The sequence below is a fragment of the Orbicella faveolata genome, unplaced genomic scaffold (genome assembly GCF_042242905.1).
Source record: "Orbicella faveolata isolate gen_17 unplaced genomic scaffold, um_ofav_v1 contig_12, whole genome shotgun sequence".
Classification (NCBI taxonomy): Eukaryota; Metazoa; Cnidaria; class Anthozoa; order Scleractinia; family Merulinidae; genus Orbicella; species Orbicella faveolata.
This window is the reverse complement of record NW_028301539.1, coordinates 14,954,726-14,977,035: the sequence shown is the minus strand read 5'-3', so window position 1 is coordinate 14,977,035 and position 22,310 is coordinate 14,954,726. Positions and strand designations below refer to the sequence as shown.

Sequence of the window (22,310 nt, the reverse complement as noted above, 5' to 3'; positions counted from 1 at the left end):
ATCATATAATATTCCTAATTTATACTTGTATTTATCACGTGTCATTCTTGAAGTCCACGCAAAATGGGGAAGAAAAGCAAACCGTCCCTAGGAAAAAGTATTATAAGACAAAGGGTTAAAAGTAGTGGAAATATCAAGCACGCAAATAGCTGGGTAAGTCTTTTTTATGTCACGAATTAAGCTTTAGAGCTGTCTGTTTTTTTCACTTACATTGAGTTACAAATGATGTAAGTTAAGGTTAATTCTTCTGATCTCTGTGTGTAATTGTATCTTATAAAGGGTAAGTTTAAATCTTGTAATGTTTGCATCGCATTTCATGCGTACATTGGTGAATTGTCGGTGATAATTAAGCTTGAACCTTCAAGGTACTTTATTTTCTTTGATAAGATTCTTTTACAGTTTCTAACGTAATCTTGTAAGGTGATTCAGCATAGAATGTGTATGGATTAGTCAGCAAAGCACATGATATTGAGGCTCTGTTGGGATAAATTCTGACATGGCAATTATATCATTTAATGTAATCAACAATAAGACATGGATTTATATCAATTACTCAAACAAATCAATCTCACTGATACTCACGTCCGCATTAACGTCTCAGTTGTGACTATTACTATTAAGCTTAGATTTTTAGGTCATTCCCCAGTATTGCATTGCGCATCCCTTCTGCACATAATTTCACGCGTGATTAGCGTGCACACATTACAAAATGGCGGCTTTTTCTTTATGGCTGGACCTCACCATAGAGGTAAATGGTCATTTTCTCGCAAATGAGTATGGTGACCTATCATTTTTTTCTGTTGTTTTGAATTGAGTAATAAATTTCTCTGTATAAAATAAATATGGACCAATTCTCAGTGTAGAACAAAAAACAGTCGTCAGGAACATGAATTTAGCAAGCAATAAATAATAAATAAAGATTTCACTTATGGGTTGTCTAATAGATTCAGACTCGTGTCGGTGATTTTTCAAGTGTTGCACTGTGCAAATGTAACAGACTTGTGTTTTTAACAGCCCACCCCATCCCCAAAATAAAATGCCTAAAAGCTGTTTTCAACATAAGGAGATGCCGATGGTAAGAAGGAAAGTTCTTACCTTCCATTCATGGCTCAATCTGGCTATGGAGGATATATTTTTAGGCTGTTAATTGTTGTTGTATCTGTTATTTCACTGAGCAAATTGTGAAGCCTGGAACGAGTTCACGAACCTACAGGAGAATGGGCTGGAGAAAATGGCAGCGGAGGCTTCCCCATATGCGTCTTTCGTATACTTTATGGCCACAGCAAAGGAAATGGCAATGTGTAATGATTTAAATTGTACCCGAGCCTGAATCCAGGTCTGTTACATTTGCACAATGTAACGTTCAAAATTTTGCCATCATGAGTAATCTATTAGACAACCCGTTACTGAAATATTTATTCATTATTTTTATTATATCTTAGGGGGTGGTCCATAGAGTGGGTCCATAGGGGGAGTCCATGGACCGGTCCATAGGTAGTCCGCAGACCCGGTCCGTAGAAGGGGTCCACGGACCGGGGGTCAGTGTTTTCGGGTTAACCTTGTTTAGTTCTTATTATCTTTTTCCTGGTTCTGATTTTGGCTTCAAATTACGGTATATTTTAAACACTGACCTGGACCTTTTGAAGTCACTTGCACATTTTTGGAAAAAAATCTGTCTGGATTAAGATAGCTCTCTCTGAGGCAAAGATGGCAGCATCTTATGCTAATACGATACATAAAATTAATGTAGCTTCTGTTTATAAAGTTCAAAGTCAAATCAAATCCTTCAGAATCTTAGCTGTCTTCATGTAGATCAAAGAAAAAAAGGAAAAAGAGTGGGAATCTGGGAAACAGATTGTTTATATTGGTTATTGTGACGTGAAATTCAACACGTAAGATCAATCTAGCACCAAAGGAAATACCTTGTACCTTGCATGCCTGCCGTGGTTGAGAGGCATCACAAAACCTTGGTATACCGGTAAGTCAGCAATGCATTTTAAAGAAGCAAAGTGTGTTCTTATTTCCCAACACAGACACAGTCAAGTCATTGTTTGAGTTCAGGTCAATCCAGGCAGTAAAGTCTAAAAGCATTTTTTTGCCAAAGAAAAAAAACCCTCTCGTGAGTTGTTCCCAGTTGCCAAGTGTTACCAGTGTCAAAGTTTGGAAAGGGAGAACTGATTTTAGCGTGATAAAATATGTCTTGCTTTGACCGTCATCTTTTCTCGCGCGTGAGTTGAAGACATGCATTGCGATCACCTTCTGTGGACATTTCATGGCCTAGTAAACAACAATAAACTCACTACAATATAAGTAGAGGAAATGGATTTGTTGAATTAATTAATACAGGGAGTCCCACAGACAATGGTCAACAAGTAACAATCAATTGCAACAGAGATATCATTTCAAGTCCGCATGATTTGTAGTGTTTCGAACTTCTGGGATCAGGGGACAGAACCCTAACCTCAAGAGCTTCCTGAAATCAACATGTTACTGTTCATGTTAGTGAAATGAGCATCTCAATGATTGCGTATTCTCGTAAAATCAACCTTTTACTGTTTCCTAAAGCAACTGGCGCCTATGTTATGAAGCTTACTTTGGCGTAGACATTTTTGTAGAGCTCTACGACTCTATGCTTTTGTCACCAATGGTAGTCTTTAAATGTACATTTAACTGTAGTCGTGCTAACTGATGTGAAGGACATTTTGCTATAGTGTACTCAAAAAGTGCAAATACTTAGGTCACATGACTTTGAACGCTTAGTGGAGGTTTTGCGACCATGTGGAGATGTTGTTTACTAGTTTTTAGGGTTGTAATTGGTCGTAGAGATTGCTGTTCATTTCAAGTTCGAATAAATGGTTTAACTCAGAATATGCTGCCTTTGCAATGACATCTGCAAATGGTTAGATATTCTAGTCTTCTCGGATAAGGACGATAAACCGTAGGCCCCGTCTCCTACATCTTCACTGTTATGGTCAGCAGGGGACGTTAAAGAACCCACACACTAATCGTAAAGAGCAGGGCACGAAGTTCCCGGTGTTGTGGTCTGGTCTCTGCCCATTGTGCTGTGGAAATACTCGGAGACATTAGCTGTTAAAGCTACTCTACAATCCGAGGGTAAATAAAGTATACTACTACTACTACTACTACTACTACTACTACTACTACTACTACGACGACGACTGCGACTGCGACTGCGACTGCGACTGCGACTGCGACTGCGACTGCGACTACGACTACGACTACTAACACTACTAACACTACTAACACTACTAACATCAAGCTGGTTATCCAGAGACATTTACCAGACTTACACTGTATTGTCAGTTATAAATCTACTACTACTTTAGCACATCTATGTAAATAGCATGTTTTTGGGGGGCCATATGATTAGCGCTAATCGAATGGCTCCCAAAAATATAACAACATGCAATAACATATGCATTAAAGTGCCTATGAAGTAAAAAATAATTGCTGCTTATTTGCGAGGCTTTTCAAAGTAAAGAAGAATGGCGTTTTCCTTTTTGGAATATCTTTTTTCATTTAAGAGATATTTACGTTTTTGTAAGGAAAGTGATGACATCATAGGTGGTTCTACTAAAACAGCACAACACTCGATCAAGAATAACTCTAGAAATATTAAAGCAGTGTTCTTTAAACTTGGCACCAGAAATGTACATCACAAAAGAAACATACCGGGGTAATGACACCTGTCGTGCCATTGCCATGACAACAGTTATGCGGCTGGTTCTGTCTTAATTAAGACTAAAATTCCCAGATTTTATCTTAAACAAGGATCATCCACTCCCACCAATCTAATGGGGAGAGTAGCTTTACTTAAATCAAATTGTGCCAGGGGTGTAGCCAACATTTTTGCATAGAGGGGTTCCTACTATAGTATCGGTGACCCAATTAAAATGAAAATCCAGCACCGGAGGTGCTCTTTGCTAGGGAGGTCCGGGGGCATGTTCCCCGGAAAAGTTTGGTATTCTAGGTCCTCAGAGATAGCATTTTCTTGATTTTGAGCACAAATTTCGAATTATCTCAGCAGTGCCAAGCGTAACTAGGATTTCCAAGAGGAGATTGCAAATCTCGCTTCCTAAAGAAACGCTAACAAAATTAAAAATGGATAAGACTGTAGTCTTATGATTTACCATTTACTCAGCTAAGATGTAGATCTTCAAGAAGGAGGCATCTTGGATGCTTTCCTACAAAAAGGTTGGTTGTTTTACTAACTTCTATTTGCCCGTTGTAATGAATTTGCATTAGGGCAAGTCCAGACTCAAGTGAGTCTTTAGTCGGCGCAATGTGCTAAACAATTGTTCCAGGCAGTTTCAGGTAGTTTCCCGAATTGAATTGCAAACAGCCGTGCATTTGACAGAGCTTCTAGTGCTCTTACTATAGATGGGAAAAGTGCAAGGAAAACTTCATGTCCTTTTACCTTTCAACCCACCGTGTTTGACACAAGTTGAGCACATTTGTTTAGCTGGCCTCTGGTATTTCTTTCTCAATTATGGCTAGCAAAAGCTAGTTACGCTTCGGTGAATACTTAAACCATTGTAAACTTCACTGAATGTTCCAAAAGCATGTTTCTTATAAGGGGTTGATCACAGGAATGAACAATTGGGAAGTTCAGACAGTGAGCCCTGCAGTGTGTGTACACAGCCTTTAGACTTTTTTCCTGTATCAGTGCTTGTGCGCCTCGCTTAGTAGAACATGTTAGACGCTCCATTGTACTGTTGCCCCCAACAGTTTTTTATGTCTAAGTCGTAACCCAAAAGGAGGGTTCCGGAACCCCTGGAACCCTCCCCTGGCTATGCCCAGGCTGCTTATCTAGTAGCAGGATTATATCACCAAGCTTGTTAGAGCTTTTCAGGGGACATCACCCCAATCCAAGTTGTTGAAGAAACAAGTTCTAGTAGTAATAGATGTCCAACAGTAGGAATTAAATGAAGACATGACGATAGATGCAAATGTGGTGATAACACTACTGGAAAAAGACTTGAAATTTTTTTCAGGTCTTTTTCCAGTAGTGTTGTGGCTGCATTCGCATCTATCGTCAAGTTCTAGTAGCTTTACTTGTTATGGTAAATTAAACTGTACCTGATACCAGTGCAATGATGTTGTTTTTTTCCATATTTTCACATCAACAGTCGTCAGGTGATACAATTTCTGTTTATTTTGTGTGTATTGTTTTTAGCTGCATTGCAGTGAGCTTGACAATGACAGTGCACCCAACCTGCAGTCCATCACTGAGCAAAGTGCTTTGGATGATTTCCTGGCAACAGCTGAACTGGCTGGCACTGAGTTTACTGCAGGTAAAGTGTTAATTATTTACAGAGCTAATGAAATACACTTTATCTCACTGATAATTTGCCGGCAACATAAACCTTTTGCATTACAAAGTTCTTCTTTGCCCTTTACTTGTACCTTTATAGATCTGCATTATAAACTGTATACTCTTCTTGCTCAACAGTGTTGTTGACATATAAACTACACTTTTAGAATATGGTGATAAGGGTTGCCATCTCTTCTAAAATGTTGAAACAGAGACAACGCATCACAACCCGGCATAGATTTGAATTCAAATAAAATCTTCATTTATCTTTCATATATTCTTGTGCAAAGTAGGGAATGCAGTGCCAACAAAAACTCTCCAGTGACTATCTATTGGATGAAAATTGTGACTAACATGATTTCACAATCCTAGTAACATGATGTGACGTACCTGTTATAATCCCTAACTTAGTTGCGACATGTGAGTTATTTGAAAACAAGTTGTGACAGTCACTAACAAGATTGACAAATATCTCTGACAAAATGTGTCATTCACCAATCCATCATATAACAGTTGGTGTGTGAATTTGTGTGTGCAGTAAAGATGCGCAGAAACAATTAGCATGAATGTCCTTAAATCTCTTCCACATTTTTCTTTTGACCAAAATGAACAATGCTGGTGAATGTGGCTCAGTAAACATGGAAAACTTTTCAATTTTTGTGGAGTGTTGTTAGTAGTTATTTCAATGAAAATACACATGAAATGGCAACCTTGAGACAACTGTGGCATGCATATGTCACATATCACCTCTGTGTAAAAAAATGCATGTATATGCATGTGACTGGTTACAAAAGGCATGTTAAATGTGATCTAAATAACATTACCAAAAAGTATGTAATAAGGCTTTTCAGGCTATTACATGTGTGTAAAATTTGGTACATGCATGAAAATGCGCATATTTCACAATTTACACATTCCAGGTGCTGCAATACGTGTGAGCGGTACTGTAAATGTATAATTATATGATGTGGGTTCCCCTTTAACATGTGGAGTAGGAATGTACAGTTTGCAATGCAGACAAAGTTATCACTAAAATGTAGAGCTGTAGAAGCTAGACTACAGCTCATTACTGAATGATAACATTGTACCTACACCTATAACTGTAGAGCCCTAGAAATGTACAGTTTATAGTGGAGAGATCCCCATACCTTAGAGAATTTAACCCATCGAGCCGTGAAAATTTGGTTGTCACGTGATTGTCCATACAACGCCCATACGTGTGCCACATGCTCTAAGCATGCGTGTGTTTTTCAAGGTCTTTTACATCTGCACATGCTGCCTTGATTTACAACATACATATACACCTTCAATATTGGACATCCATTGTATGGTCAATTGACACCTGTCAAAACAAGGTATCCGCTGACTAATAAGGCAACTTGACAATAAGCCTTAGCAATAGTAGAGCTGTGAAAGCGATTTCAACAAAACCTAGATAGACTAAATGAAATCTTTTTGTGATAAAGAAAAGACTAACAATTCACGACTTAGCAAATAACTACAACAATAAGAACTTACGTAATTTGGTTGACGACTTGCACCAAAAGGTAGCAGAGAGACAGCAAAATACACTTGAAATAGAGGTAACTTGGATCCTCTGATCATAGCACAGTAGTGTTGTAAGTTAACCAACAATCTCTGACTAAAAGAAGTTGTGCGTCGTCTTATATTGCCTATGCTACATGAAAAAACTAAGGCGTTGTGAGAGACGTGGTGCCCACAATAAAGACAACTTCCTAGCGGCAAAATTTCTAGAACTATTACATACGTGTGAAAATCACGATTTTATGAAAGCGTGATTTTGAAATCACGTACTTGGCTTGAATAATAACTGATAATAAATCAGTGGGAGGTTGCATAGGAAATTGATAAATGATCAGTGTTTCAAAACTAACAGAGGTCACATGTTTTGTTGAAGTGAACCACTGACCAAGTACTGGCTTTTCGATTGGATCACAGGTTCAAACTAGGTTAACTTACTGTAATCAGGGTCGGGTTGTTCGGAACTGAGCTGGTTATTGCTAACCCAGGATTAAAAGTTAACCAAAGTATAAATCTTTCTTTTACAAGAGTGTTTCTCACTGCTTATGTTTTGTGTAGTTTGAGATTATTGAAACTCAGAAGGCCAAACAATATAAACAGAAACCTCACTGCCAACTTAAAAGAACTCAAATCAAAATTCTCACTTATCCTGGGTTAGCTTAATCAGGCTTTGAACAACCTGGCCTAGGAGTTCCACTTTCAGGCTTGGCTAAATCTAGATACTAATCTTAGGCTGTGGAAGTGTATGGTTTGTAATGCAGATGAAGTTATGTCAGCTGGCATGAGACATGTATGTACATGTAGTGCCAGGGAAATGTACTCCTGCTGTTACTTCTTACATATTTGGTACAGATCAGGTGCTCATGCCCACTTTGATTAGTGGCATACCTCTATGGGCCAATTAAGGTGTGATGTAGCTCTCCAAAAAACTATGTTAAGCATGTACCCACCTGCCTACCTACCTATGTACATGTACTTACTTACCTTCTTACTTCCCTTAACTTATTATACAGAAAAGCTGAATACAACAATTGTGACTACAAAGTATAATGAAGGTCTTTTGACTAGTGAGACAGTGATGGCAATTAAACAAGCACAGCAAGAGCATCAACATTTCCTCAGAATTCCTCGCAGGTTTGCTCATCTTGACAGAAACATTTTTTTAATGCACAAAACATTATGAAGGTACATGTAGCTGTTTCATTTTGTTGTAGGCCAGAATGGGATGAGAACATGACAGCTGAAGAGTTAGACCAGACAGAGAAGGAAAGTTTTCTTCAATGGAGAAGACAACTTGCACAGTAAGATCCTAAGTAGGGGGTTGCACAGAGGGGATCTCTGGTACAGTTCATGAACGGAAAAAATATATAGAGGATCACGGATCACGGATGTAAAAATTTTGTTTTCCCGAATCACGAAATTTAAGCAAGTAAGATACTCTTTCTCTTCTTATACTAGAAAGAGTGTTTGAAGAAAGCAAAATCATGAGAGGCTAAGTCAAGGCTCCATATTGATGAATCGCATGTCTAAATCACTCTCAATAGACATCTCTAACCATTTTGAGGACTTGCGTCTCAAAATCACGTAGAACAGAGTGGCGAAATCATGAATATAGGTTAATAATTCAAGTTCTTCACGGGTCATGCAAAACCTTCAGGTCACGGATCACAAGGCATAGTTTCCTAAATTCACGTTTTACGGAAAATAAAATCAGCTAATCATGCATCACGAGAATACCCTTGTATGACCCTTGAAGTAAAGTTGCAAAAGCAAATCTGTTACATTTTAACTGTGATTAATTGTACCAGCATCAAGTATTTTACATTAGTCCCAACTTGTTGCCATATTTAATTTGAAACTCTTTTGCCTGCATGTAGATATCTACTATAATATTCCTTTTTTGTTGCAAGCAAAGGAAATGGTAAATGTTTGCATGTGACCCAAGACCAGTAAATGTACCCTTTATAGCCCAGCCCAGACCATGGTGCTTTGTATGCTGGTTATAATTATCTTGATACTGCATGGAGTGATATTTTAAAAAAAGAATGTGAATATGCAGTGTTAAATTAAGTATGAGGTAAACAAATCTTGTCTCTGCCCCAGAGAAAAACCATCAACTGGATGTTAAGGGAGTGTATACAGTATGTGAGGCAGTGAGCCTGCAAGCCAGATGTGTGAGTCATGCAAGGCATTGACCAAAACATAGTTATCGAAAAAATGTCATGCATTATGTAAAATCATGAATATGTGACTGATTTATCTTAGGCAAAGAATAGTCCCATAAAAAGAGCTAGTTGAATCTGCCAAAGATGATCCAGTGATGTCCATGTAGGTCGTACCGCAGGATCTAAGAGAAAAGGCACTCGGGAGTGTGAGACTCAAATGACATAGGCAATGGCATCCAGTTGGTGTACTAATGGTTCACCAATATGGCAGCGGGGACATCAATTGCGTACCCTCCATTGGCCATTAGGGAATTCATTTCAGCACTATTGTAGATCATGGACTTCTGTACTTTAACCCAAAATATGGAAAATGCTTATTTACATGATGATAATTGTACATGTATGTTAACTTTCTTGCCTAAATCTTCACATTACTCAAAGAACTCTTAGACTGAAATAATTTTCTGATTTGAACAAAACCCACCTAATTCCATGTCTATAGCATGAAGTGACTGGGAGCATTCCCCCCCCCCCCCCCCCTCAGTGGATTGTTAGTCTATTGCAGGGCTATTCCCAGCATTAAATCTCCAGTACCCATTTATACGCACAGTGCCTATTTAGAGGCATTGTGAGGGTCAAGTGTCACAATGGTCCCGGATAGGACTCTAACCAGACCTCCAGCACTCTAACCATTAGGCCACTGCATCTCCCTTTGAATTACGTATATTCGAATTTGACGCAAGCAACATGTGCTCCTAGCCCTTCAACAAGGATCCATGTAATCTTATGACATGAAATTTTCATTTTGTTCCTCTGTTTTTTTCAGATCACAAAAATATAGAAAGTCATTTATTTAGTACATGTAAAAAGAAGGTTATTTGCAAAGTTGTTGTGGAATAGTATCCTTGTTGTAAAAATAATTTATCATCTTTCAAAATTAGGTTGTCATAAGTAAGTAACATGTATCACTTTAATTATAATTCCTTACTTGCAAAGATAGATTTTGGTTATTTTGAGCTTCATACATGTAAAAAACCTGTGTCGTTATTTTAGGTTACAAGAAAAAGATCATATACTCCTAACTCCATTTGAACGTAATCTCGACTTTTGGAGACAGTTGTGGAGAGTAATTGAACGCAGGTACTATCCTCTTGTAACGAGTATACACCTATTTCAATTAATGTTGTCAGATCAAAGCTTAAGCAGCAAGACCAAATGGTGGGAGAGGTAGAAGTAGGCAGCTTGTGCAATCACTTAGTATCAATGACATATAAGAACATTTTTTTCTTCACACATAAAGCAAGTTAAGCTACACTGAAGTTTAGCTTTTTCAAAGGTACAGAAAAAGTTACTGACTTTTGAGGGGAAAACAAAACAACTGCGAAATAGGAATATGCTGTATAGTGTATACTACACTGACATCAATACACAAAATTCTAATATTATATTATAATTATGATTATGATTATGATTATGATTATTATTATTATTATGATCATTATTATTATTGTAAGGCCATAATTTGATCTAGTTGCATACAGACTACCCAACAGCATGAACTGAAATAGCAATACTTTTAATATTTATGTTGCCATGCCTCCTCCTTCAGTATAACTTACAACTCCACTATGTAAACCCACAAACAACTTGACTGACTGAAAGGCCCATAAAACACAGAGGAAAGAGATGGAAAAAGAAAATGAAAAATGGCATAAAAAGGAAGAAATACCCTTTTTGTGATAAAAAAACTGGTGATATGCCAATGGTAGCTTTTTGTGCATACCCTAGCCAAACGGTCTCAAACTGTAAGCAATTTAGGGATCATTAGATTCCTCCATCTTTGGCACAGTCATGTGAAGCATGTGAGGCTGTCTGGCTGCCACCTCTTAGGAAAAGAGCCAGACAGGGAAGTGAGAGACAAGAGGTCGAGAAATATACATACTAAAGATTAGCAGAGGAGAGGATAAAATTCTTAGGTACTTTTAGTCAATGTATTGTGCTTTCTTCTAGTGACGTAGTTGTCCAGATTGTGGATGCAAGAAACCCCCTCTTGTTTAGATGTGAAGACCTGGTAAGACAATGTTTTGTTTTGTTTTGTTTTGTTCTTACAAGTACGTGGATTTCATCCTTATGCAGTGCAGTTATTGTCACTGAAATGTTCCCAGTGGTGGAGTAATGTAGGGTATAAGTCGTAGTCCTTTCTAACACATTCAGTAATAAAGAGAAGAGTGATAACTTTTTCCTGGACTTGAGCACAAGCTTTGCATCTCCCTTAAACACACAAGGTAGCTGTACTAGAATCCGGTTTACCTAACTCGAAACTTAAAACAACTCAAAATTATTGGCATTTATGGTATCTACATTTACTCTATGTGAATGATGTCAAAATGTGTTGAGTAAGTCAACTCGGGTTGTGATCCAAAGCTGTCTATGATATATACTACAACATGAACTGTAATGGCCTCTCAATCGGACACGTACGTAGCAACCGTTTGTTAGAGAAGGCATTTGACAGTAAGATAAAGGAAACAAAACGGTGCTGGTAAAACCATCTCTCAAACGAGTGACTGGAATAAACTGAAATTGATAACTGAGTGATGCATTTATCAAACACGGGAGGCTGTTTTTACAACATCTCCAAACACCTAGAAGAGAGTTTAAACTACGTCGCAGCAGAGTATTTCTAACTAACTTTCAAGGTGTTTGGAAATGTGGTCAGAAGTCTTGAGTGTTTGAGATGTCTTCTCCATCAAAACTGAAACTGAGGAAAAAATGGAGAAACAAAATAATTGTAAAAAATCTGTGCTAATTAAGATCACATATCCAAATACTCGCAGTTATGATTGCCCCTTTTTTCGGCTTGATTAATCATGAATGAGTTTGAGAAGAATTAATCAACACGTACTCCAGTGGAGGCTCAGGTCCAGGTCTCAGGAGGCTCTGCACCCTGACACGTAATGTGTTAACATGAACAATTTAACTGATACTCACTCTGATCTTCTGAAGACAAACAACAGCTGCTTGTTTGTTTTACTAAGTTAAACTCTATTTTCGGTTCTACTTCTAGTTGAACTTTTTTACTTTCACTTTGATTCTTGAGCATCATTTTTTCTCCTTAAAGTGGCCGTATGTGGTAAATCAAGATTATGGGATGTTGGCCAGGTCTTTACTGCATGTTTACTGACCTGGAACAGCACACACGAGAAAGAACTTGACCAATATTTTGCCATCTTGACAGAAAAAAATGTGATCAAAAAATATTATTTGTTGATTAATAACCACCATTCTTTCCTTGTTTTAAGGAGAATTATGTGACTGACATTGATCCAAAGAAATGCAATCTTCTTCTCATAAATAAAGCAGATTTGTTATCTCCAGAGCAAAGGTAAATAGCTAGACTAGTGTTTCACTGTCGAATGTGTTCCCGAAAACCAATTCTATTGTCAGAGCAGTCTAGTGGAGTTGAAAGTTTTTTTGAAAGTTTTTTTTGCTATCAAGTCAATACGAATTTAGAGTTGATTACCTTCATGGCTACCTAAGGGTATTTGTTGAGCTGACAGGTCCCTTCTTGAACAATATTAAAAAACAGACTATACTGTTATGAAATGATTTGTGTACACAGAGACTCCTGGGCAAGATACTTCAGAAGTGTTGGATTACCGGTGGCTTTTTGGTCTGCACAACAGGAAAGCGAGAGGCTTGTAAGTGCCCCCATGACTTTTTTAGTAGGCATTGTCTAGCCTGTTCCAGGGCCTTCCAGGCTCTCGGTTAGTGGGTAGGATGGAAAAAGCGGGTGGGTCTGGTAGAGAAAAGAGACCCGCTTATCGCTGATCCCGCTTGTCGCCTGCCTGCTTTTTTAATTGTCCCCACTGACCGAGAGCGTGGAACAGGCTAGGCATTGTCGAATGTCGTGACTGTGACCTACAAGCCTTGTGCAGCTATCAGAAGCAACATAATCAAACTGAGTCTTGAACATGGCATGTTTTCTTTCATGAACGTTTGTGCCCAAAGAAGAATACAGAAGGCATTATATTATGTGTTTCCTTTCAGAAATTTTGTAATAGTATTTATTGTTGACAATGTGCCAAAATAAACCGCACCATACCTGTGCATAAACTGTACTGATATGTTTGGTTTTGTTTACTTGCTAAAAGCAGGGTGATCTTAAACTAATAAATTTCTTCCGTAATAACCATGATTGTTAAGCTGGGCGGGGCAACAAAAGTTTGAAAGAAAAGATGGCATTTGATTAAAAGAAGCCCAAATCAGTGCAAACACATCAATGTTGAACATTAATTTACACACAACGATTAAAACTGGAAGAGCGTGGGCTGCGTTTGCTGATCAGTCAAGTAGACTTAGCTGATGTACTGAACTATCCAGTGAAACTGAAAGTCAGTTGCTGTTATTAGAAAGAAGGGAAGTAGAGTGGAAAGTATACAGGTTACTGTAACGCAACACGTCTTACTGTCGAAATTCTGTGATAACCTTTGACTGTGACTCTTACCATAAATGTGTTGTGAAAAAGTGTCCAGAACATGGTGATGTTATGGTAAATTCAAACTCGGGAAATTGGTCATTAAGAAAATTGATATGATTTTTGTTTGGCTTTCCTAAAGATCTCTCAAGAGGTTTGAATAAGACTTGTCAAGACTAAGACTGTCACCCAGGCCTTTCAGGTGGTTGTTCAAGCCGATGTGCATTTTAAACTGTTAATAGCAGACAAAGTAACAATACTTCATATATCGTTGAATATATGTTTTTCACTCCAGTTGATGGCTACAGGTAATGAGGAGAGTCAGAAAGAGAAGGAAGAGGAAGAGAAAATGGAAAGGGAAGGACGAGAGGAAGAGTTACAAGGGGATGGCTCTTTGCAAAATTTGACACTTTGGTCAAAACTTGCAGAATTGGCAGTCGAGAATGAGGTGAAAGGTGCTGAAGATTCAAGCGTTGTTGGCGTTGAAGCAAACAGTCCAATAAAGTCGGACCTTCATATGAGTGATCTTTCAGTAACATTGTCTGAAGATAGAATTGCAAATGTTATGTGTCCTAGCAACAGCACCAATGACGTGGACTGTAAACATCTTCCCTCAAATGTTCAATCTTATCAGAGTGAACAAGCAGTGGATGTAGAAACTGACAACCAATCTATAACAGAAAGAGAACTACCTCTTATAGCACACCTTGATAGTACTACTGATTGTGGAATAATTAATGAAGTATCCTTAGAAAAAAAGGCAAAGGAGTTAAACAGCTGCCTTAGTGTTGGCACTCAGTTGAATTCAGATACGGACTCAAAGCATGAACGTTTGTTTGATGGGCTGTCAGCAAACCTTCTGACGAGAGATGAGCTGTTGGCTTTATTTAAAACGCTTCACAGGGAAAAACAACAAAACACAGCGGATTATTCACAAAAGCTGCTCACAACTATTGGTTTAGTAAGTCAACATAATAATAAGTTGAGAATTATTTTCCAGTTAAAAGTAAAAACATGTTGTATCACATGGTGGAGGAGATGGTTTTGGAAAAAGAGTAATGATTAGTTAGTTTTTCATTCCTAGTTAAATGTGATTTGTATATAAAGTCAGTTAGTAGAATTCTACTTGTACACTAATACAATTACACTATCAGCGATTAGTGTGTAGTGGCTGGAAGTCGTCAACAAATTGGTGACGTTTTCTCGTTTTTCCGAAGTTTTGGAGGAACATATTGGTTAATTAAATTCCTGACAAGACTAAAGAAGGACATTTACCGTTACCCCGACAAGAAAAATACTTGGAACTGTTGAAAAAACTAATGATCGAGGGCACGTACAGTGACAATACAATCCACGTGATTTATCTAAATTGTGAAGCTTAGTACTAAATGAATAAAACATTGAAAATTGTTGCTCTTTACGGAAATGCTCTCAGAATTCTTCTTAGATCTTCTTAATTACCACTAGATTACTGGCTCTCGATTTTTATGAGTAGAAATACAGTCATAGAGTTTCGAGCTTATAATCCGATTGTTCAAGAGATTTTTGAGGGCGTGCTCTCTCATTTTTTTTTTTTTTCAATATCTTTACAGGTTGGGTACCCGAATGTTGGAAAAAGCTCAACAATCAACACTCTTCTGAATGACAAGAAGGTTCCCGTTTCAGCAACTCCTGGGCGAACAAAGCACTTTCAGGTATTAATTTTAGCACTTCGGTCAATTATACGGTTGCCCCCTGTACCTCCTATCTTCATTAGATTTCAATGCAATAATTACAGAAAACTTGGTACGATCAATTGTTGCATTTACAACATTGAAATTATTAGCTAGACTTGAGAATGAAAAAGTTACAAATGTTGTCTTTGTACTTGCATGTTTTGACTTGAACTCTTTATTGCAGACACTTTATGTTAATGATGAGGTGTTGCTGTGTGACTGTCCAGGCCTTGTGTTTCCTTCATTTGTGTCCACAAAAGCTGAGATGATCCTCAATGGAATTTTACCAATTGACCAGATGAGAGACCATGTCCCCGCTGTCTCTCTTATATCTTTCTCCATCGCACTGCCTTGACTCAGGGCTTGGCATTTGTACTCACTGTTTAATCAACTATTATCAATTGTTTTGTCTCGATTCCAGTACTAGAATTGTTGTGCTAAACAATTCATTTCCTGCCACAATGATGATACAGATAAACCTGTAGTACTAGTGACAAACCTTTAAAAGTGGCTTAAGTCAACTAGTAATGAAAAATATATAGATAAATAATTGATTTTAGTCGAAGAAAGGTGTAGAGTTGTGTTTGAGTAGTACATCATGCTGCTTGTACGTATTCATTTTCCTTGACTTAAACCACCTCTGTCAGAGAATTCCTCGTGGTGTTCTTGAAGTAGTTTACGGTATTAACATTGCCCCACCCCAGGAAGGAGAGGATCCCACTAGGGCTCCTTATGCTGATGAGCTGCTGTGTGCTTATGGCTGTAAGTTTTTACTTCTATGTGTAAAGCCAGACTTTGTTCCTTTCACTTCAGAGCAAGAAACTGAAAACCAGACTGACTAAAGAGAGTTGTATAATTATTTTGCAGATATCAGAGGTTTCATGACCTCGCACGGAATCCCGGATTGCTCCAGGTCTGCCCGCTACATCCTAAAGGATTATGTGAGGGTTAGTTAGTCAGCTTACAGGATATTTCAAAAGAAAACATCATTCCGGTTTTTTGAGACGAACTAGACTTCAATGAACATTGTATAAGATGGAAACAATTTTTTTACTTTCTTTTCTTTTCTCTGTAGGGTAAACTTCTATACTGCATTGCACCACCTGGACAGGATGAAACAGAATTTCAGCAAATCGGCAAACTGCAAAACCTTGCTGATGTTGAGAGGAAAGATCGGGAGGCCAGAGAGAGAGCTCACAAACAGGTAGTTTTTCTTTTTTTCGTTTATTCCTACTTAGAGCAAGAATATATCCGCTCCTTTCTGCGCGATTGTCGTTGTAATAAAAGTAATATATAGATGTAAAGGTTAACCATCAAGGAACAAAAAAGATTTGTTTTTCTAGGATCAGAAACTCAAAAAAAGATCAGTTGTGAGCATGTTGTTTCACTATTTTTGCCCAGTTAAATTTTAACAAACTAATCCAAATAGGTGTACCCAATTGTTCTAAGATTGTACAAATTATGTACCCAATATATCAGGGACTTTCCAACAGACGATTGTGCGAGGAATTTGTCGGAAGAAAAGTCAATTACGTGTCAGGGGTGAATTTGCGACCTCCTTCTCTCCCAGAGTAATAACAGTTCAACTTCCAACTTTGCACGAAATTTTACACCGGAAAAAAAATTTGGAGAATTTGACTGGTAAACTAAATGCAACTAACATAAAGTAGTTCGAAATAAATTTTTAATGCATCTTTCTTTGTATAGTATCGGAGTTACTCCCTCGATGCAAAGACTTTTTACAAATCTTTAGCAGAGGGCACCATGACAAAGTTACGTAAACAACCCATTTGTAATTAAAACCAATTTTCCACTGGGAAAAAAGTTAACATGTTGTTTGCCGGCTTAAGGGGGTCTTATACCTTAAAAATTTTTTTTTTTTATAAAGCAACTCTGTGGAACAGTTTTGGCGTTAAGGACTTCGCACTCATATAGGTATAAGGAAGACCATTTCGATGAATCATCATTGTTGTGATGAAAATATTTCAAGAATTTGTTATGCTAATGACTAATTGCAGCATTTAAATGCGAACAATAAAAAAAAAAATTAACTTTTCCAGGTCACATGCCACAACAGTTAGTGAATAACTCTTAAGTGTTAAAAAGTGGTGTTCATGCTGTCCATAGGCAAGTTGTCCAGGGAGCAAACCTCAGAAAACAGTGTTTTGGGTTTTTTTTCTCGAGAAAATGGGAAACATTTTACTAATATCAACTAATATTAACTATATTAACTAAATAACAGGGAAAACATTTCATAAATTGCAACTTTTTGAGGTTCACGACTTAGATAATTGTGTCCTTTACCAATCTTGAAAGTTTGGCAACATTCGGTGGAAACCCAATGGAGATACCGTGTGCGAGGTATTGGTGATCCGTCTATTTGGTCATCTTGAGAACTAAGGCTTTAAAGTTTTACTTCGTTCTCCGAGAGCCCAAATTAGTCCTGTGAACCGGGGAGGGGGTAGAGGCAGGGGGAGGAGGTGTATCGAAAGGTCTTACATAAATATTCCATTGAATACCCGAATACACACCAGTCATAGAGATGTTAACCAAGTATACTGAAGAAGCGTGTAAGATGGTAGAGAAAACAATGTTCAGGACCGTGATGCAAAATTCTCATAAGTACACATCTCTCCATTTTGCGAGTAGTTTTGGACTTTACACAACCGTTGCTATGGTTGTCGCCATGTTGAAATATAGCCATCAGTGTGCAGATTTCTTCATTTAAACGTAAATCAAGGAGTGATTAGACTAAAATTGTTTCAAAATACATTTGCAAATGATCAGAGATGTTGAATCTTCGTGTTTCGAAAAAATGTTCTTTTGGAGAAAAATTTATATCTGAGGGTACAAGACCCTTTAAGGTCGGTCCGTATAGAGAAAAATTGTGACCACGGGCTTCAAAATACTGCCCTGGGCCTGCGGCCTCGGCAGCATTTTCAAGACCTCGGTCACAGTTTTTCACTATACGGACCGCCTCGCGGGCAAATAACATATATGTACCTATGGTAATGGTGCTACTCTTATTTTTCAAGGTATAGGGTTTGGCGTGCGGACAGTCACGTGACAACCAAAATTTTTAGATCGATTGGTTACCAAATTTTCTAAGGTACGGGGCTCCGCTCGCTCGCTTACGACGCGCCGAAGCTCCGCTATAATGTAACGAAAGTTCGCTCCACTCGCCTGGATCTTCTCATACCCTTTGATTTCAGCCCTTGTGGCACTTTCTCGTTCCTTCGTTCCTTCGTTATGGAAATTATAAGCTGGCAAATTTAACGATACGATACTTTATTTAACGTGAAATTACGCTTAGCTCAGTAATCAGCGAGTTAACAGGTAATTCACTGCCCTTGTATATTCTAAAAATTAAAACTAAAAATCTACGATAATTGATCGTATAAAACTATAAACGCAGAGAACTAAAAATCTAGAGAATCAAATCACAATAAATTCCGATATCAGTCAAAATTAAGCGATCGAATTTTGTTATTCACTTCATTAGTGCGAACTTTAGTTCTAATATCATTTAATGGTTTCCATTTTTATTGTTCGCATTTAAATGCTGCAATTAGTCATTAGCATAACAAATTCTTGAAATATTTTCATCACAACAATGATGATTCATCGAAATGGTCTTCCTTATGATACCTATATGACAAACTGGTTTTGCCTTGTGTGTATGCCCAAGAGATAAACTGAATTGGAGAGAATATATTTTCATTACTGTAAAACCACGTTTTTGGCAGTTTTTGGCAATTGTCGAGATGAAGGCCAGGAATAAGTATCTGCAGTGTAAATAATTGTTTTGCCTGGGTTTTGCCCCAAAACACTTCAATGAGCCGATTTGTGTAGAGGTGGCGGGGGGGAGGAGTTTTCTCTCTTTTTGTGAAATTAAAATGCACAATTTCTATATTGCGATTTAGTCAGATATCCGGGGGCTACAGGTTTCGTGTTATTACCGTCGTGAAACTAATTTGTGTAAATTGTTCCACCGTGTTTGGACATTGACGTATGTTTTGTCTTGTTTCTTAGATGAGCGATGTGGACAAGAATTTCTTTAAACAGGTATTTTGCCAGACTGAAGTCATGTCAGCCCATAGTTTTTAGAGGGAAATGATTATGAAGCCAGGCAAACATCAAAGAAGCAAACAAAGATGCCCAGATCGTCCACGACCGTGCACAATCTTTTGTCTTTCGCTCATACACCATGCATGAATTACGTAGTTGGTTACGTAGTTGGTTACGTAGTTGGTTAGTTCCTCAGTACGGAGTAAACAACTATTGTGTTTTGTGCACGGTCAAGGCCAAAAAAGCGGACAAAAACATATAACAAAGAAATTTGTCAGGTTTCATAACCATTCCCCTCTATTAAGTGGCAGTCCCGCTAAGAGCGGTCCACTCGATTTCGGGACCAAAAATAATTTTCCTTCATTTTTTGCCAGTGAAAAGGGTTTGACACACATATATAAAAAAGCACTTTATTATTTTCCAATTCCTTATTTTTGCTTTGCTACGAGCCAAAATTGAATTTTGGCCGAACTGAGGTTGCCGACCGTGATCAGAAAGGCAAAATTCACCGATTTTGTGAAGCGTGCTACGTCGCCTAAAATGCAGCTCAGTGAATTTCGTTTTCACGCGAATTTTAAGGTACATTCATTACTTTGACTGACGAAATATGGAAACTTTTCAAAAAATTCTAAGCTTACCAGCGAGGCTGGAAGACACCCTACTCCGAGGCCTTTGATCACCTACTAAAATTTAGCCAAATTTGACGGGGAAAATCTCAAAAGTTGGGTCTAAATGAAGCCTAAAGAGCACATCACAGTAAATTTCATACCTTAATAAACCGATCTATAAGTTCAAACCGGTGGGTATCTCCTTGGATTGCACGCGAGAACAGATTAAAATCTGCCATAGTCAGTGTGTTTACATAGCTATCGCTCGTGTCAAAGCTCATATGCATAACCCAAGCACCCGGTGAAAATACATCTTCTTCCGTTCAGGTTCGTTTGTTGGCCTTCTGAGTAGTGGCAAATAGCTTCCTTTAATACTTGTGTACACTCTAGATCCAGTTTTGAGGTGAAGGTTGCATTAAAGTTGATCAATTCTCAAGACTTGCGAGACTCCAAAAGTAAATAATGGCGCCGGTCTGCAGAAATTAACCGTAGCCGTCGTCCTGACCCTTCAATAAATTCCGCCGCAGATGTAGCACTAGGAGAAGAAGAAAATCGTAAGTTTTCATTTACCGTTTAATGGCAACTGAATCCTGTACTACTGCCAAGACTACTGGGAGCTTGAGGGCTATATGCCCGAATTTGAAGAGCAACAACAACGAAAACTTGCCGGTTGCATCGCTGGGAAATGAACGTGAATGAACACGACACGCTTGAATGGAACTATGTTTTGCGATGAATGATGGGCTTTACTTCTGTTTTATGCTTGATGCTTGTCTTTTAGTATCTTGCAAAATTCAATTTTGGCTCATAGCAAAGCAAAAATAAGGAATTGGAAAATGATAAAGTGCTTTTTTATATGTGTGTGTCAAACCCTTTTCACTGACAAAAAATGAAGGAAAATTATTTTTGGTCCCGAAATCGAGTGGACCGCCTTTAGCGGGACTGCCACTTAACTATGGTCAGCCTACTGACCTGACACTGCCAAATTGTAATACTAATAACTGACTGCGTCGCAGACTAGTAGGTGCCGGTAAGGTTTGTACCACTGGATAGCTTTGCTTATCGGCTCGTTTCATTCATTACCAAAAGGTGAAAGTTAACTGCAGAAAAGATAGGGAAACACTAGGATAAAGTAAGATAACGACTGATCAACCTTTCAGTTATTGTCTTATCATAGTGACGTAAGAACACAAGACATAGAAGTCCGCTTAGAACTTCCAGAATCTAACAGAAGAATCAAGATAGTTTTTAAATTATAAATTTTGGGCCATCAAACTCGGCCTGGTATAGCAATGAGAGGCTTTTCTGAATCTTCTCTTTGAATGAAATGGCAATATTTCCTCTGATGTTGTAGTTAAGTTTGTTTTAATGGCCTCAAACAAGCTGAACAGGTAAATTTTTCGTCACAACAAACAGACCGTAAATTTTCCAAACGAGCGATTCTTAATTTTGCTCTTAAAAGAAGTCTTCTTTCTTACCTAGTGAACCAGCAGCCATGTTTTTAGTCTGATATATTGTATGCAAGTCTAGAGAATCGTTGACTTCAAAACGCAATGTTTCTATGTCCAGTGATTGGGAAAATCAAACATGAAGTATAGATACCGTTTTAAGTACACTAAAATGAGTGGCCAAAAATAAAATCTGTTCAACAAAATGCGCAAAATGTAGAGATTTTTGGAAATGAAATAGTAATAAGCGGTGTCCATATGTACGTCACGCGTACTTACTTTTGAATTTTTGTTTTCTAACAGGAACAAGTTCGCTGTTTCTCTCGAGGCTTCCACACTACAGAATCAAGACAGTATGGTATTGTCCCTCCACAAGAAGCTAGTGCTTTGCTTTACAAGCCTTGGAAGAAGCATCATAACAAGAATAAGAGAGAGAAACTTCGAAGGCTTGTTAAAAATTAAAAATATTGCTTGCGGTGTTTTTCTCAAGCCTGGTTTTCACCAGAGACGCAAGCGCAAGAATAAGGTGTTTATGCCTAATGGAACGAAGGAGGAGCTACGGCTTTTATTTGACGCTTGTGCCTTTTAATTTCTGTGTTTAAATTCCCTACACTTTTTGTCATACAATATTCTACAGTTCCAAACGTGGGAAAACTTTTCATCAAAATCAACCGCGGCCTCTGCAGATTTGTTCAAATGGGAGGAAATCTGGAACGAGTGTTTTAATTGGCCAGACTGTGGTAATGCGGTGTTTCGTTTTCACATGGCATAAAGCGAACGCAAACACAAAGAAAGGAAGCATTTTAACCTTTGAGCTTGCGCTTGTGTTTATCCTTGGGTCAAGGACGTTTTTACAGTGACATAAGAGCTGTGCTTGTGCTTGTCGCTATAGTGAAAACAAGGCTTTAGTGTGTTTTAGTAAAATCAATAAATCTCTATTTAACATACTTTG

At 38.0% G+C, this 22,310-nt stretch overlaps 1 protein-coding gene across 1 annotated transcript; it reads left to right on the top strand.

The window, feature by feature from the left end:
• Position 1: 1 nt before the first annotated feature.
• Positions 2–22,310, top strand: LOC110044293 (large subunit GTPase 1 homolog). The gene is made up of 16 exons (XM_089282496.1): positions 2–153; positions 5,198–5,315; positions 7,891–8,011; positions 8,092–8,178; positions 10,096–10,182; positions 11,053–11,113; positions 12,345–12,427; positions 12,665–12,743; positions 13,815–14,480; positions 15,112–15,213; positions 15,419–15,559; positions 15,870–15,996; positions 16,102–16,181; positions 16,310–16,438; positions 19,267–19,299; positions 21,662–22,310. The coding sequence occupies exons 1-16, from the start codon at positions 64–66 to the stop codon at positions 21,818–21,820; spliced, it is 2,163 nt and encodes a 720-aa protein (XP_089138622.1). The 5' UTR covers positions 2–63; the 3' UTR covers positions 21,821–22,310.

Coding starts and splice junctions, on each gene's coding strand:
- LOC110044293 (XM_089282496.1), top strand. CDS start 64: ATGGGGAAGAAAAGCAAACCGTCCCTAGGAAAAAGTATTATAAGACAA. Junction 10,183..11,052: donor TGGAGAGTAATTGAACGCAG/GTACTATCCTCT, acceptor GCTTTCTTCTAG/TGACGTAGTTGTCCAGATTG. Junction 12,428..12,664: donor TTGTTATCTCCAGAGCAAAG/GTAAATAGCTAG, acceptor TTGTGTACACAG/AGACTCCTGGGCAAGATACT.